The 16,399-nt window shown below is 41.1% G+C and overlaps 2 protein-coding genes across 3 annotated transcripts; one reads left to right on the forward strand and one right to left on the reverse strand.

The window, feature by feature from the left end:
* Window positions 1–365: 365 nt before the first annotated feature.
* On the reverse strand, window positions 366–10,016 carry mau2 (MAU2 sister chromatid cohesion factor). Its single transcript, XM_049598782.1, has 19 exons — window positions 9,653–10,016; window positions 9,478–9,495; window positions 9,251–9,316; window positions 8,951–9,046; window positions 8,486–8,580; window positions 8,367–8,394; window positions 8,105–8,260; window positions 7,707–7,853; window positions 7,477–7,567; window positions 7,293–7,396; window positions 6,970–7,047; window positions 6,606–6,671; window positions 6,354–6,437; window positions 5,940–5,989; window positions 5,783–5,860; window positions 5,556–5,667; window positions 5,370–5,460; window positions 3,454–3,581; window positions 366–3,366 (listed from the first exon to the last, which is right to left on the reverse strand). The coding sequence occupies exons 1-19, from the start codon at window positions 9,884–9,886 to the stop codon at window positions 3,292–3,294; spliced, it is 1,797 nt and encodes a 598-aa protein (XP_049454739.1). The 5' UTR covers window positions 9,887–10,016; the 3' UTR covers window positions 366–3,291.
* A 459-nt stretch (window positions 10,017–10,475) lies between these two features.
* On the forward strand, window positions 10,476–16,292 carry armc6 (armadillo repeat containing 6). Of its 2 annotated transcripts, XM_049597750.1 has the most exons (8): window positions 10,476–10,620; window positions 10,865–10,997; window positions 12,441–12,526; window positions 12,613–13,183; window positions 13,279–13,424; window positions 13,511–13,642; window positions 13,786–13,923; window positions 14,025–16,292. In XM_049597750.1, exons 2-8 carry the CDS (start codon window positions 10,877–10,879, stop codon window positions 14,235–14,237), a joined length of 1,407 nt encoding a protein of 468 aa, XP_049453707.1. In that variant the 5' UTR covers window positions 10,476–10,620; window positions 10,865–10,876; the 3' UTR covers window positions 14,238–16,292. The 2 variants fall into 2 exon arrangements, with proteins under 2 accessions (XP_049453707.1, XP_049453708.1); XM_049597751.1 differs by lacking the exon at window positions 10,476–10,620 and having other exon boundaries at window positions 10,634–10,997.
* The last annotated feature ends 107 nt before the right edge of the window (window positions 16,293–16,399 follow it).

The raw sequence follows: 16,399 nt of genomic DNA on the forward strand, positions 1-16,399 counted from the left end.
GCAGACACATGAAACTTGACTGAGTTGTGCTGAGGGCTAATTTAGTGTGTAAGTGCAGATGGACCTGAGAAGTCTGCACTGCATTATCCTGAGACAACACGGCCACTTTGACATATATTAATGCAGACTTCACAGTGACAACTTAACCGAGTGTCACAGTCTGTGTACAGACTTTCATAATGTATGGAAAATAAGTGGAAATATCTAAAAAATAGAAACACAGTTTGTAAAATGGCTGGCTATAATATAAAGTACACTGTGTGTGTTCTGCACTGAATCGGCCATAACAAGAAACCCCCTGATTGTTTTAGTCAGCATTAGTTTTAGTCATTATTAGAGAATAATCAAGAATAATCACGTCACTCTACTTTTGAATTTTTATTTATAAAAAGTCATAGATGTGTTGAGATTAAAATGACAAGTGAGAGAACACAAATTAAACATTCTGCTTTCTAACATACAGTAAAATGCTGATACAATAAATGGCATCCATATTGTAGTTTTTATTGCAGTAATTACTTTGATGACCAAACCCTGTAGTTTATGTGACGAGTGTCTTTACTAGATACAACTAAAAATGTACCATTCCTACATTAGTGTCCTAAATCAACAGTCCTACCAGTTATTTGATAATATATCAAACGGTAATCAGCATTAATGGCAAACAACAACTGCATCAGGTGTAATGATGAACAAAATAAAATAACTATTTAAATACAGATTTATGCCGCCATCATCTGGAAGAAATGAGTAAAACAGGCAAAGAGAAAAAAAAACTTATACTCCAAAATGTGTCAGTGGAAAAGATAAAAATGTGAGTTTCATCATGAAACATTATGTGCAAACAGGTAACAGTCATATCATTGTTATTATTGTTGTCTTATTATTACTGGTTCCTTGACTCCCTGCTAAATGTGCACAGCATATAAACATACAGCACAGTGAGAGTGAAAGGGCCAGGCAGCGAGTCCAGTGAACTGCAGTGTCAAAAATGATCCAAATACTTTTTTCTTTGCTGCATCACAGTCTTAAAACATGTTTAAAGTACATTTCATACCTTCAAAACATTAATTAATACTACTGGGTGTGAAGCAAGCCAGTCTTTGCCTTTATATAAAATGGTTAGCTGGTTTCTGGGTCTAGTAAATCTAATATATTAAATTGTCTTTAATATAATTAATGCTCGTCAGTGGATAAACTACATGTGCAGCTGTCAACTGAACCACCAAGTACATATCAGACATACCACTACACTACATTAAGATCATTACAGATATATAGTAAACCGTATATCCAAATGTATCCTAACTAATACTGTGTATCAGAACGTGCCAACCAGTGTTTTAAAAAGACAAGTGTTCATGCATTGCATCATAATTGAGTCATATTTGACTGTTTTTTTTCCCAATGGATGGTTTAAATTCAACACTAATTTAAGCTTCTTTAATGTTCTTCCAAAATAAAAATATCTCCATGATAATTGTGCTGTAAAGAGTTAAAAGGGGAGCTGAATGAGCGGGACAAATCGCTTGAATTTAAAGGTTCCCTGTGGAGTGTCTGACCTCTTGTTGTGCTACAGAGGTGTTTTTCTCTTGTTTATCTCATGCATGCAGGCGCACATGTGATACACAGTCCTACCAGTGGTGTCACACTGATCAACAGGTGGTGGTAACATGCCAAGATACGCTGCAATCCAGCGGCAACGGCAGATATGATGACTGCTTTCTTGCCAAGAGTTAGATGAGAATGTAGACACCCCTCTCATGTTTGTACGGTAAATATGTTACTGTCAGTAGCTGACTAGCTTAGCTTAGCACAATGACTGGAAATAGAGTTGTCCAGGAATGAGCCCTAAAACCCAAAAATGAGTTAGCATTTCTGCACTCCTGGTTTTCTCATTTCAAAGTCATGGGTTTTTGTTAGATGCCTGAACTAAGCTCTGTGGTTAAAACAAGCTTTAGAGACTTTCATGTTTTGTTCTACGACATTAAATACATCACGAAATCCCCCACTTTGAAGCTTTAAAGTGTCTTAAAAAAGGCGGTTAAATGAAACTGCAGAACGTCAACACGCCACACGCTGCTTTACAGCCTCATTGTGGTAGGGATGTTAAGTCATGTGACTATGGCGTAGTTCATTTATATCTATAACATTAGCTTTTTACTCCGGAGATTGCATTTAGGCTTCAAAAATCATAAAAGTGGTGTTCATTTGTGAAGATTATCTCGCTGAACAAAAAAAAAAAGTATCATAAAAGTTTGGTTGCCATGGAGCTTATTTTCTACAATAATCCAAAACTAAATGGAAAAAATCTCACAGACCTTTTGGGGATGGAACAAGGGTGACGATTACTTCCGCAAGAGGCTACAGGAAAATGTCACCCCTGGAACACTCTACAGGTGTAAGAGCTAGACTGGATCCGTCCACAGGTAATAAAATCCACCAACCAGCCAGGCACAGTGCTGTAGGGGGGCTAGAGGTTGCTATAGCCACATCACAAATTTGTGTAGCCCTAATTAAGCACCCTGAAGTCATTTTTTATAAGGGCAGCGTGGTGGTGCGGTGGTTAGCAATGTCGCCTCACAGCGACAGGGTCCCTGGTTCCTGGTTTGAACCCCTCTGTGCAGAGCCTGCATGTGTGCGTGGGTTTTCTCTGGGTACTCCAGCTTCCTCCCACAGGCCAAAGACATGCAGGCTAGGCTTAATTGGTGATGCTAAATTGGCTGTAGGTGTGAATGTGAGCGTGAATGGTTGTCTGTCTCTATGTGTATGTAACTCATGTACTGGTCAAGCTCCCCCTTAGCACCAGGATGGAAAAAACCCAGACGCTGGCCATGTTACCAGCACCTACAAAGCTTATTAAAACTCACACCAGCTGTTTCCTCCTGTTTGGAGAGTCTCTGTGGTAAGCTAAGCGAACTGGCCGCTGGCAGACACTTCATATTTACAAGTGGTATCAATCTTCTCATATAACCTTTCCTCCAATTTGTTTTTGATCTAGTAGAACAAACTATTACAACCACTTCAAACTGTGTCAGCGTGATACAAATGTGCCCTTGACACCTTTTACTTTCCAAAAACATTAAATTTCCATGATGCCCCAGTGCCCCAAATAGTTGAAGGAATGCACTGAGTGGAAGCCTGCCAAATGACACTGTTCATTATCGTGCCTCCTCTTCCTCTTACCCCTTCATCAGCTGCTTCTTGTTTTTTCTGTTCATCTGTTTTATGTAATTTCCCTGCAGTTGCTCCTCTGTGTCTCCTTTTCTTAGTCAGCGTGGGATTTTGTTCTCAGAGCAGGGAGGCCAGGCTGGTAGCAGGTCCGTTCTGAGGCTGGAACTGGACGGGGGGGAGGCCGTCTGTCCACTGGAACATAACACATCACAGTTTCCTTCAAAATCCAGGCAGGTGTAATTGACTCACTGTTTATAGGCAGACTGAAGTTATGCTTACACTGATGAGGTTGTGCTCAGGGAGGCTACAGGCTGCGATGTGGTCCTGCAGGAGCTGCTGGGAAAAGTTCTGGTGCATCTGAGCTGCCTCGTGTGCATCTATTGTGTTTCCACAAGCCTTGTTCAGATCTGCAGGGAGAGGATGAACGTGAATACTGGCGACCACAGCTGCAGTTTTATGTTTAACGATTTTGGATCCTAATGTCAGATGAATACACTTAGACTTTATCAGGTTACTGCAGAGTGATTAAGAGCTTCTTCAGTTTCTTTGTTGTTTTCCCGAAGTCACGTCCACTTCTAATTCAGTTGTGGCTTTATTACTCTGTGGTGTATTGATGCTATTACTGAATGAGAAGAGGGCATCTCTGCCTCCTCTGTAAGGGATCTCTCCATGTATGACTGCTGATCATTGAAGCACCATCTCACCTTCCAGCCAATCACCTGCCCCCTGCCTGTTAAGACATCTAGCAAGCTAAACAGCTGCAGGGGTTAGCTTGTTAGCTCCTGTTAGCTAGAGCAAAAACAATGTCAAAGTAGTTCTGAATCAGCTGCTGCTGTAAATAAACACAGTACACTGAAACTAAACCTCTTTAAGCTGCTCATGCCACCTACCTTCCTGGCCCATTAGCTAAACCAGCTTGTGAGTTTATATTGTTACTCAGCAGTGTAGCAGAGTCACTGTTTGCATTGTTGGCTAGCTCCTGCTAACTTGAGTGACCAGTGAGAAAGACCTGATCTTCAGAGTTGTGTGTCTTTGTCCAGGAACAGATTCCTCAAATATGGCACAAGTAACCCGTAATTAACCAGCTAATGTTAGCTGGTGCTGCTAACACTGGCTCTTTCCTAATAAACACAACTCTATCTAGGTAGTTAACTAGTTAGGTAGGTAGCATGTGTATCCTTGTTGAGCTAAAAAAAAAACCATAATGACATTTTATTTTTGTGTTAATTTGCAACAGCAGTCTGATAGTTGATTTAGAATAACGCTGGCATTGTTGTTGCTCTGGCTAACTGGTGCTAACTTGTTAATTCTGGTTGTTGATTGGTTGTAGGTGTAAAGGTGCTGACAACCCAACTGCTGCACATCAGACCAGCAAAAAGTCTTTTAAAGTAGTAAATATATTTTTCCAGATAAGCAATATCCTGCCACTGTGTTGTGTCGTTTATCTACTTGGATGGGGTAAGACCGCAAAGACATGACATTATCAAGGTATCTTGAATGCTGAGGTTCAGACACAGTCGCAAAACAATTATAAGACATGTCTATAAAACAAATATTTGTTTAGTAAAAAATAAATGCATACAGGTGTGTCAAAACTGTAATCAAAACGCACGTAAAATTGTGTTGACATCAATAGAATCTTTGGCTTTCTAGCCCCCAAAAGTATCTGTATGTGTCAGTCTGATATATGAAAAGTGATATTATGAGTTAAAAAAATTAAACATTTCATAATAATTTCTTCAACCATTTCACAAAATATTGTCTAATTTCCTTGTTTTACATACTAATGTATATCGTAATTGTTAACGTTTAGTTAATATTGAACACTGTGAGGCTCCATACCTATGAGATGTGATGTGGATATTAATCACAACCAGATGATGAACCCTAATGCTTCTGATGACCCCCTCACATTTGCCAACATTAGATCGAAATGTCCAGTTGCACACAAGAAAAATTTAAAATGAATGGACAGACTACACTTACATTTACTGAGCACATATATTTAACAGAGCCATTCCATGTTGGGACACTCCATAAGTTTTCCTCTTGCGCCTCCATCAGGTCAAAATGAAAACTTATCTTCTTTTACTTCTCTCAACAGGTAAATATTTCCTGTTTTCATTTTTATTTCCTGTAACATAATATCACCATGAAACTTCAGTGTGTGTATTAAGACTGAGTGGCTGCTGTACCTTTGAGGAGTGCAGAGGACCAAAGCTGCACAGACATGTCTGGGATCTTGCTGGCCAGCTGCATCGCAGGAACCACCATATTGTTACTTTCCTGGAGAAAATACGGACCCAGACAAGGAGTCAAGATTAAATCTGTAGCCTAAACGTGGAGTCTAATAGAGCAGTCATATAGTGTTGTAGACTCACCCTATGGTTGCCCAGGACAAAGAAGATGTGACCCAGCAGGACCAGCGAGCAGGCAGTCAGCCTGTTTAGATCCTCAGCATTAGACATCTTCAGGGTCTCCCTGAGAAATCTTCTGGTGATGCAAGTTTACATGTTAGGCTCTCTTGCTATAAACATAAGGGCAGAACAGAGGACTAAATGTACTGTTTATAGTGCACATGTGAAAATGAAAAGAAAGGTGTTCTTACTTGGCCTCATTGTAACGACCCTGGAAGAAAGACAGTAGCCCTCTGATGTAAAACGCTGCAGCTCGCAGGCAATGAGAGCTAAAGAAGTCAAAGTTATATCACTTTAAAATTCAGCAAAAAAAGCAGCATGAAACAAACTTACATGATGTGTAGTTACCTGACGGGAAAGTTGTGATCAGGATTAATTCTCTCTAGAAGGCTGTACAGCTGTTGATTCAAAAAAATAAGTTTGAGGAAAAAACATATAGATAAAAACGTTTTAAGGTCAAGTGTGCAGGATTTAGTGGCATCTAGTGGTGAAGTTGCAGACTGCAAAAATGCAAATGGCCCTATCTAGAGTCAGTGTTTGGTTTGTCTGTCCTGGGGCTACTGTAGTAACAACATGGCGATCACTGCTCGATATGTAGATATAGCTCATTCTAAGGTAACAAAAACACAACTGGTAGTTTCAGAGGATTATATACTAATAAAAAACATAGTTATGAACATTATATTTCATTTCTGCCCATATATCCCCCTAAATCCTACACACTAGACCTTTAAAAGCTGGAGGAGGGAGCAGCTGCCTGACCTCTTGATGTCTGTTGCCTTCCCGAATGTAGACACTGGCCAGGTTGGTCACAATAAAAGTCCACAGTTCCTGGTGCGTTGTCATCTAACAGAAGAAGAAAAATGGAGACACAGAGTCATTTAAGAGTCACATAGTCATGGCTTTAAACTTTTCTACTGGGTTTCAAATACTGGATAAGCACAGGAGGTCGGAGAGAGTTCACCGTCCACAAGGACCTTGTGATGTGCCAGTTATGACAGGAAACTCACTCACCTGTAGAGCAGCTGTGAACTGAGCCTCAGCATTATCCATGCAGTTCACTGAGATACAGTAGAGTCCCTGATACAAAAAAAAAGAGGAAACAGATGTGAATGGTTCATATTATCTGGGACAGATGCATCTTGTAAAGCTTGTAAGCTACTTTTAACTAAAACAAAACCATGAACAAAAAAGAAAATGTCCAGTAACATGTTGGTAGAATATCAAGTGTGGTATTTTTACTGTATATTTCATTGGAATCTAGATTATAAGCGAACATAGACGTTATTCTCACAAATATATCTTCCATTTTTTTCATCATAAGCATGTCTGTGTTTCCTTTAACATAAAAGTGTGTTTTCATTGCATGTAGACTTACCAGTAGTGTGTGAAGCTGAGCAGCATGATTTGTAAACAGCCTGGGAGACTGTTGGCAAAGCTGACAAACCTGAGAAATCTAAACACACACCGAGAGCATTCATCACAATTTTAAAATACAATCTGGACAAACTTCAGAGTAAACTGGTGTTATGGAATCTGTGCTTTTCATAAACATAAAATGAGAGTTGAGCATATCATCTAACAACAACAACCATTTTCTTCTTCACAATATACTTCTACTGTCTATTTCTATGGTGCTTCTATTCGTAATTAGCAACAGCCTGACAGCACACAGATGAACTTCTGCTGCAGATGGCGTACCTCTTGTAAGGCTGTGGCCTTGTGTCCGGTGACCAGCCGGCACATAATGATGTGCTCCAGCAGAATGACTTGGAACGTAGACAGGATGGGATTGCTGTCCAGCACTTTGAACACACACAGATGGATCAGAGTCGAGTTGTCATCAAGGGGGAGATAAGCACTGAGCGTATTCCAACAAACTTACTCTTCAGCTTCTCCAGCTGCATGAGAGCTTTGTCTGTGTACTTCTGTGCCTTCTCCAAGTAGCCTGCTTGCATGGAGTGCATCACTGTCACCTTTGAACCAAAAAAAAAAAAAAAAAAAAAGGCAAATCATGTGGCTGCAGGATCACACTGAATATGTCTTTTGGAGTTTATGATTATATTTTAAGGATGGCGACATCTGTGTGTGTGTGTGTGTGCGACAATATCTCACCAGGTACACAAGCACACACATGTGCTCTTTTGGCAGCCAGTGGAAAAGAGCTGCTGGATTAGTGGGAAGGATCTCATCATCGTGGAGAGTAGAGATGGTCTGGATACACTGCTGGAGCTGCTTCAGACACGGCTTCACACTCTTTACCTAAACCCAACATACAGATAAAGACTCTGACTTTGTTTCTTTGGCTATCATAAATCATCTAAAAGGATCAACATATAAACATAAAACTGAAAAAAATGCATATTACGTAGAGCTGCAACGATTGATTGATTAGCTTTTAAATGATTGTTTGAAAAATACAAAAAGAAATGTAATATTTTACTTTTAAATGCAGCTCCTGATGTGGGATTTTAGTGATTTTCCAGTAGTGAGACATGTGGATACAGCTGTACCTGTCCAGCATCCAGGTAGTGTGTAACCTGCAGCACCAGGAAAAAGACCCTGAGGGATTCCTTCTGAATGGGGTTTCCCTGCCAGTTTTCTACAATGGTCCCACACAGCGTCAGCAGAGGGTGCACCTCGCTCAGCTTCCGCTCCATCAGTAGCAGCTGGAGAGCCACAAATGCATGTGCGGTTTACAGGAGTGCACGGTGAGAAAGCAACACAAATAATATGTAAAGTGCCTTTAATTAACAGAGTATGATCTATGCTTACCATTCCTTTACTGAGCAAAAACAGAGCTCTGCGTGAAAAGAAAAGAATAGATCTAATGTTAGATAATGAGCATTAAGCCACAGATCAAAGTGTGTTCAAACAAAATCTAATTTGTTTACCTTGTATACTCTGAGCCCATGACTCTTGCGTATTCTGCTCCGACTCCGAGGAGATCACAGGCAGATACCAAGTCCTTCTCTAGTGCGTGTAGTTGCTGAGAGAGAAGAGCACAACACACATAAATGAAACATGCTTCAAGTCTGAAATAGGGTTGAGCTGAATACTCAGATGAAATGAGTATTTCTTACAAGTATTATCCAAGCAAAATGTTTTGCTTTCTTTCTAATTAATAACAAATACAGCAACTTCTGATCAACCCATATCAATTTTAGGCTTAAAATGATTACTTCTGGTTACTTCCTACCCATTTCTGGCTCCTCTTAACCACTTCAGGTTTAAACTCTTGCACATTGCGATTACAAATATGGATACAGATGATTAAGTTGGTTGAATAGACACACATGCAGATACAATTAAAGGTGTACTAGCTCATCTCTAGTTTGTAATGCATAATATCTTCTTACTGCCAGCTGAAACAGTAGTCTGCAGTGCCAGTAGGGAGTTTGCTGTGAGATCTGGATGGCCTTCCGCAACACTGGTTTTGCAGAGTCCACCAAGTTCTTGAAAACAGAAGCCAATAGGTGAGTTATTACAACAAAGAAAACAGCTGAGTAATATCTAAAACAGAAAGTACAATAGTTTATTACAGTCTATTACATATTTCAACATGATAAAACTTTATACTTAAGTTTACCAACCACTGTTTCTCACATTATATTATTATTATTACAGGATAACTGGATACAAAAGATGTATGCATGTACCTGTTGACAGTAGAACTCTGATAGGATACTTGCTGCTTCAAACTTCACATCTTCAAATTGGGAGATCTGATATATAAATCATGAAGGGGTTTTATTGTACTATTATCAGATAAGTTAGTGTCAATATATATCTCTTTTGTATGCTGTCTAAGAGTTGTATTAATGCTGAAGTAACACACCTTGTATCAGTTTGTGTGCAATTTCATATTTTACACAAAAAAGGATACATGTTGTGATATGAACCACTGCAGGGAGAAAATGAGAAAGGAAAACATTAATGTCAGCAACACTGAGAATAGATTTTGGCAGTGAGATGGTGCAATTAAAGGAAAATCATCACACACTGGTAAACATGTTTCTAGTGGAGTTCACTGGACCACAGACACTGTGGCTGCTGCTCACCGCTTTCTCCAGGTGACTCTGGGCCAGCTCGCTGTTCTTTGTGTGCCGGTACAGCACCGAGCCCAGCTGCAGGTGAGTCCGGGCCTCGACCCTCGGAGGCGGCTTGAACTGAAACACTGCCTGCAGACAGTGGACGCACAGACGGATCTTCGGCGGACTCGATGTGCGGAAATGTTCTGCAAAGCCCAGCAGGGCTAGATACCAGGGCTCCGGGGCTTCTGTGCTCGCTGCCATCTTGTGTCGCCCAAAGACAGACAAAATGTAACAAAATACCCCGATTTTGCCCCTGGCTGAGGCTAGCCGCTCATGTTTTCTACCTGAAATTGAGTACTAGCGCTAAGCTAGCAAGAGGGATAAAAACTTCCGGTCTTTTTTCTTCAAAATAAAAACACACGACTAACCGTTTGCCAAACATAGCACACAGTTCCGAGTATTTTGTGTTACTGTTGTGACATAACGGCAACAAAAACACTGTATTAACATCTAAAAAATGGTATTTCACTAGACATGTGAGTTTACCACGGGGATTTTATAGAATACTAAAATGCTTCTTTTATTTTGAAGGGAATGTCGTCGGAACAAAACTTTCAATTAAAAGTGTCCCTTTGTGTCTCATATACCGGATACTCGCGTAACGCTTCTCTCGTCTTGATTAAAAACATACTAGCTTCTTGAGTTGTATTTTTCTTGTCTTAACTCCGGAGATAAACAGATATTATAAAGTAGTTGTCTTCGGGAATAACGCTCTACTAGTGGAACTAATGTTTCGCAGTCTGTCCCAACCGAGAATATGTATGAGTGGGACCATTTGCGGGAAATTGCTATTCACTAAAATAGTTACATACAATTCACGCCCCGCGCTCGAGCTGCAGGTACTGAACACAACGGCTACGGAAAGTACGTAAATCGACAGCGGTTGTCTCATTCATACAGTTCAGCAGGTTGTCTGTCACTGGGCGGTGGAAACAGTTACGTACTTTGACTTGTGTCTTTTGTGACTATATTTTTCTTAAGTGGGATAAACATTAAAATTACAATTACAATCTTTTGTAACGGTAGCTTTGTGAATTTCAACGGTCGTAGTCGGCAACAATAGCAGGGACACAGCATCAGCTAGCTAATAGTAGCTGTTACTAGCTATCTGTGATAAAACTGAATAAACGCGATTGATGTTTCTCATCTTTTGACATCACCGTTATTTCACCGTTATAGACTGTGGCGAAAATGGCGAGGCGGAGGATCACACAGGAAACCTTCGATGCTGCTGTGAGGGAGAACATGGAGGAGTTTGAGATGGATCCTGATGAGGCGTTGAGGGAGGCTGTGGAGCAGTTTGAGTCTCAAGGTATGTTAACGTCGCTAGAAAGGACAAAGAACTCTGTGGGAATGATGCCAAATATGTCATAAACTTAAGAATACAGGTCAAACATAGCTAATGCAAAACATCAGTGTATTAATCTATGCTGTGCACTTTAAATGGAGTGATGTCATTGATGACCAAACTGCAGATGGTTATGTCAGTAAAACCTACTAAATTATTGATCATGGCAGAGGGATGACACATCTCACTGGAGCCATAAGGCCTTGTGATTAATGTCCATATTGGAATCATGCTCAGAGAATATGTGATCATTTCAGATAATGTTGTAATTTTTTCTTTGTATCCCAAAATTACAGACTGCCATATATCACCACCTCTGTACCTTTAGGGGGAGTTTAAGATGATGAAGTATTAAATAACAACTTCCCTTCACCCCCCTCAAAAACTGGATGCTTTTATCTTTAAAACTGGTCAACTACCCCACACACAGAGTTAGCCTGCAGCATGACTGGAGCTAAAGGCGATATATGCTCCTCACATTGTTGAATTTTGTCAGCCCCTTCAAAATGTGTAGTTGTGAAGAAGACAACACACTCATACACACCTGCCCTGCTGCCCCCAAACTTTTTCATGCTGACTGTACACTTGCTTGCCCGGGGGCCACTTGCAAAATGTCAGGAGACTAGGGGGTAGTTAATAAGCAAACACTGAAAATATTTATCATAATGTAAAAGCCTTATGTATAAGAAATTAATTACCTCTTTCCAACCTTCTGACAATTGTTGTCCTCACTCATCTTTGCCAAGAGGCAAATTCAGTCACAGCAGCCCTGCACAGCTCAGGTGTACATGGGTGTTACTAGGATTTGAAGACATTCAGGACTTACCCCAGACCTCTGTCAGGTGGTCTCCTCCCCGGTACATTTTTAGCTCTATTTGATGCTTTTTAATGCACTCTGGCACCTTATTTTTCAGAGTACACACCAAAAAATGTACAAGCATAAATCAATTTATTTTCATTGTGAATTACAAAGTGGGGTAGCACGGTGGTGTGGTGGTTCGCACTCCGGCTTCCTCCCACAGTCCAAAGACATGCACGTTAATTGATAACTCTAAATTGTCCGTAGGTGTGAATGTGAGCGTGAACGGTTGTCTGTCTCTATGTGTCAGCCATGTGATAGTCTGGCGACCTGTCCAGGGTGTACCCTGCCTCTCACCCAATGTCAGCTGGGATAGGCTCCAGCCCCCCCGCGACCCTCAAGAGGATAAAGCGGTTAGAAGATGAATGAATGAATGAATGAATTACAAAATGGTCGGTGTGCTATAAATTGAGTATTACTGCTGTACACTCTTGAGTTGTCAGTAGGTTCACCTGTATAGATTATGTTTATCTACAGTCTTTCCTGTTTTGTGCTTGATATTTTGTTGTGTGTCAAAGCTTTGATCCTAGTCTTATGTGTGGATACAGGTGTGGACCTCAGCTGCATTGTAAAAGCTGTACCAGCTGTATCAACTGATGACAAACAAGAGGAGCAAACACATGAGGTCTTACAGGTAAGACTCTTTTGTGAAAAGGTTCTGTTGACAGCAACGGTATCAGAAATTTGCTCCAGTCTGCACACTTCTTTTTTCACGTGCAGGCTTTGGACACCCTGCGCATTGGACAAGACTCTGCAGGTGTTAAGGATGTGACTGCAGATATAAAGCGCTTCACTGAGCACTGCTCACTTGGATTCGCCCAGAGGTACCTGGCTGCCCAGAAAGACGCCTACCCTGTCATCCTCTCTTACTGCAAAAAGAGCATAGAGGAGCAGGAAGCTGTGTTGACCGCCCTGTCCGCCCTGGCTGCACTCACGGATGGACAGCCAGACTTGCTGGATGCAGAGGGCCAGCAGTTCCTTCTAAATGTCCTTAATAAGTACAAGGCAGATTCCTCTGTGACACGTGTAGCCATCTGCGTTGTGCGTCACTGCTGTTTGAAACATGAACAGAACAGGCAGGATTTGGTAAAAGGTGGCGTCCTGCCTCTGCTGACCGGTGCCATAACACAACACAGTGGATGTGCTGAGTTGGTCAAGGAAGGCTCTGCAGCTCTCAGGGTCATGACCTTTGACGATGATGTCCGAGTTACATTTGGGCATGCTCACGAACATGCCAAAATGATTGTTCTTGAGCACAATGGACTGAAAGTTTTAATTAAGGCTGCGCAAGGTAAGGCAAACTGATGTCAACTATTTCAATGTTTTCAAGTCAGATTCTGATTTCATTGATGTAATTCCTGTATCTGTTGTGTTCCTTTGTCACAGCTCACCTTGATAATACTTCTGTTCTGAGTGAGCTGTGTGCAACTTTGTCCCGTCTGGCTGTGAGGAACGAGTTCTGTCAAGACATCTGTGATCTGGGAGGACTGAAACTCATGATGACACTGCTTGCAGACAGCTATGAGACAGCGGTAGAAACAAGGCATTGTGATACAAACTGATACATGATTCTACTTCTGTGTTTGATCCACTCACATAACCGGTTTTCTCTCTGCAGGAGTTGGTCCGGCAGGTCCTCAGTGCAATTCGAGCCATAGCAGGAAATGATGATGTGAAAGATGCAGTTGTTAATGCTGGTGGAGTACAGCTCATTGTCATCGCCATGAACAGACACATGAGCAACTCTGCTGTGAGTCAAGTGTCTTACCTATTACATTTACCACCAATTTTAGTATAGAAATGTTGCTATACATTGCTTTTTGTGAGACAAAAATACATTTGATTTATGAATAGATTCTGCAAATGTCCTATTATGTTAACATTCTGCTGTAGGTGTGTGAGCAGGGCTGTGCATGCCTCTCTGTCCTTGCTTTACGTAAACCCAACAACTGCAAAGTCATCATGGACAATGGAGGAGCCCTGGCCGCGGTGCAGGCTATGAAAGCACATAGTGATTCGGTCAATGTTCAGGTAATATGAGGTCATTAATTATTAATATGCTCACTTAAACAAACAGGCCCCGTGACAGTCTGCTAACTCTCTATGTCTCTGTTTTTTGTCTTTATAAACAGAAACAAGCTTGTATGCTGATGAGAAACCTGGTTGCACGTATGCGTAACTTAAGCCAACCAATCCTGGACATGGGCGCAGAGGCCCTGATAAACCAGGCACTGCAGACCCATCAAGACTGTGGTGATTTGGGTAAAGCAGCCCTCAGAGATCTGGGATGCAAGGTGGAGCTCCGAGAGCTGTGGACAGGCAAACATGGCAGCCTCACCCGCTGAAAATAGAGCGGAGCATTGCTGTACACCCTAACTGTGATTTCACCTGAAATGCAGTTCTAGGCAAGATGATATGTTATGCTGGTATACATAGCCAAGAGTTTAAGCAGATCCACATAACGCCTTTGAAAGGTTGAATATGTTTTCCAGTTCTTTTTTTCTGGTTTTGACAAGTATGAAAGGTCATTGTAGTCCTGTTGTACATTTTGTTGCTATCGATATTTTCTTTCGCAAATTTTCTGATGACCGATTTTATATCTGTACCACGTTAATATTAAAGGAGCAGTGTGTAAGATTTAGGGGGATTAGTGGGATCTAACAGTGAGGATTGCAGATTGCAACTAGCTGAATCTTCTTACATGCGCCAAGTATAAACTCCAGGTTAGAGTTCCCTCCGTGTTCATTGTTCAGGAGGTTTTTACAGGTTGCTGTTTTATCTACAGAGGTCTCTTCCTCTCCAAAACAAACAGACCAGGTGATTAAAACCAGGAAAAACACTTAATAAAGCAGTTTCACATAACAAATCAGTGTTACTCCAACGCTGTCTGGCTCTTCACTGACAGGCCACTAGCCCAGCACCTGCCAAAAACATGAATGACCCTATCAGAGCCATTGTTTGGTTAGTCTGTTCTGGGCTACTGTTGAAATATGGTGGTGCAACATGGTGGACTCTGTTAACAAGGACCATGAATATAATAAGAGACCTGGATACAGCATTGGAGACGGGGCATGTTCATTCCAACAAAAATTGCTCAGTGGCGCGTGAAGCCAGAAAAGCTCAATATCTGTGGTATTAAATTGCCTGGATGATCGGCACTGCTTTCGCATCATTTGGCCCATAGAACAAATACACTAGAGACCTCCACCAGCCAAGCTGAAAACTTCCGGTTTAGAGCTCCGCTTACTTGGAACAGGGATAAAATTATTTAATCTCATGGCTCCTCTAGACTTACGCAATGTTATCAGACCAAATGGATCCAATTCTGATCGTGAAACGAGTCATTTCACGGGGGTTGTGACGATCAAAAACATGTATCCACTGATAGACAGAAGTCTCTCTCCTAGTGTAAGTCTATGGTAAAGACTTTTTAGGCCCAATGTCATCACATGACAGACCCTGAAAATTGCAGTATCACTGTTTGGCCACGACAAAAATTGGCTTCAAAGCCTGGCTCACTTCCTGAGCAAGCGCTAGGCTTTGAAGCCAATTTTACATAGTGGCCAAAAGTGCAAAAGTGGAATTACAGCGACCAAGTCTGTCACATGATGCCATGGGGCCTTAAAATACTTTTTCCCCATAGACTTACATTGGGAAAGAGATCAGTGGGTGCATTTTTGTAAGTGTCACAACCCCTGCAGAATGACTTGTTCCACAACTGATATTTAAGCCATTCAGTCCAGTAACACTTGTTAAGTCTAGAAGAGCAAGATTAAATCATTTTGTCCCAGTTAAAGTCAGCAGAGTGCTAAACTAGATGTCAGCCACTCGGCTATACTTGGTGGATTTAAGTGTCTAGTGCCCTTACTCTATGGGCCCCACAATGCAGAAGATCCAGGTACTTTCATACCGCGATTGAGCTTTTTGGATTAATGTGCCACTGAGCAACATCTATAGGAATGAACAGGTTCATTGTGCAGATATAAACGCTCATTCTAAGATAACAAAAACACTCCGGTTCTTATTTTCAGGTGATTATACACTAAATAAAACATATTTATTATATTCAATTTCTGTCAATATAGCCCCCTAAATCCTACTCACTGGACTTTTAATAAAATGTTGGATTTAATTTCTGTTCTTGGTGCCATTGGTCAACATTAAGTATTTGCTGCTATGCAAATAGTTTTAACTGCACTGTTTTATGCAATTTTTTTTAGTATTGAATGCCTTATACTTTCACTAGCGCTAATCAAGTCCTTTTTTAAAAACAAAAAATAGTCTGTTAGCACATTATTACAGTGTAAAGCTGACATCTCTTATACTAAGACCTACCACTGACACATTACAGTGTGTATTCTGCATGATTGTGATAAACTCACTGTTGGTGCTTCACCTTTATCTCGCTGTGTGGCTGTGTGTAGTTGTCATCTGTGAGTACTTCATGGACAAGAAAAAACCCAGGAGAAACTACAGTAAGTGAAGAGGGCCTCCTGCTCACGCCCCT

This window comes from Epinephelus fuscoguttatus, linkage group LG15 (assembly GCF_011397635.1).
Source record: "Epinephelus fuscoguttatus linkage group LG15, E.fuscoguttatus.final_Chr_v1".
NCBI lineage: Eukaryota > Metazoa > Chordata > Actinopteri > Perciformes > Serranidae > Epinephelus > Epinephelus fuscoguttatus.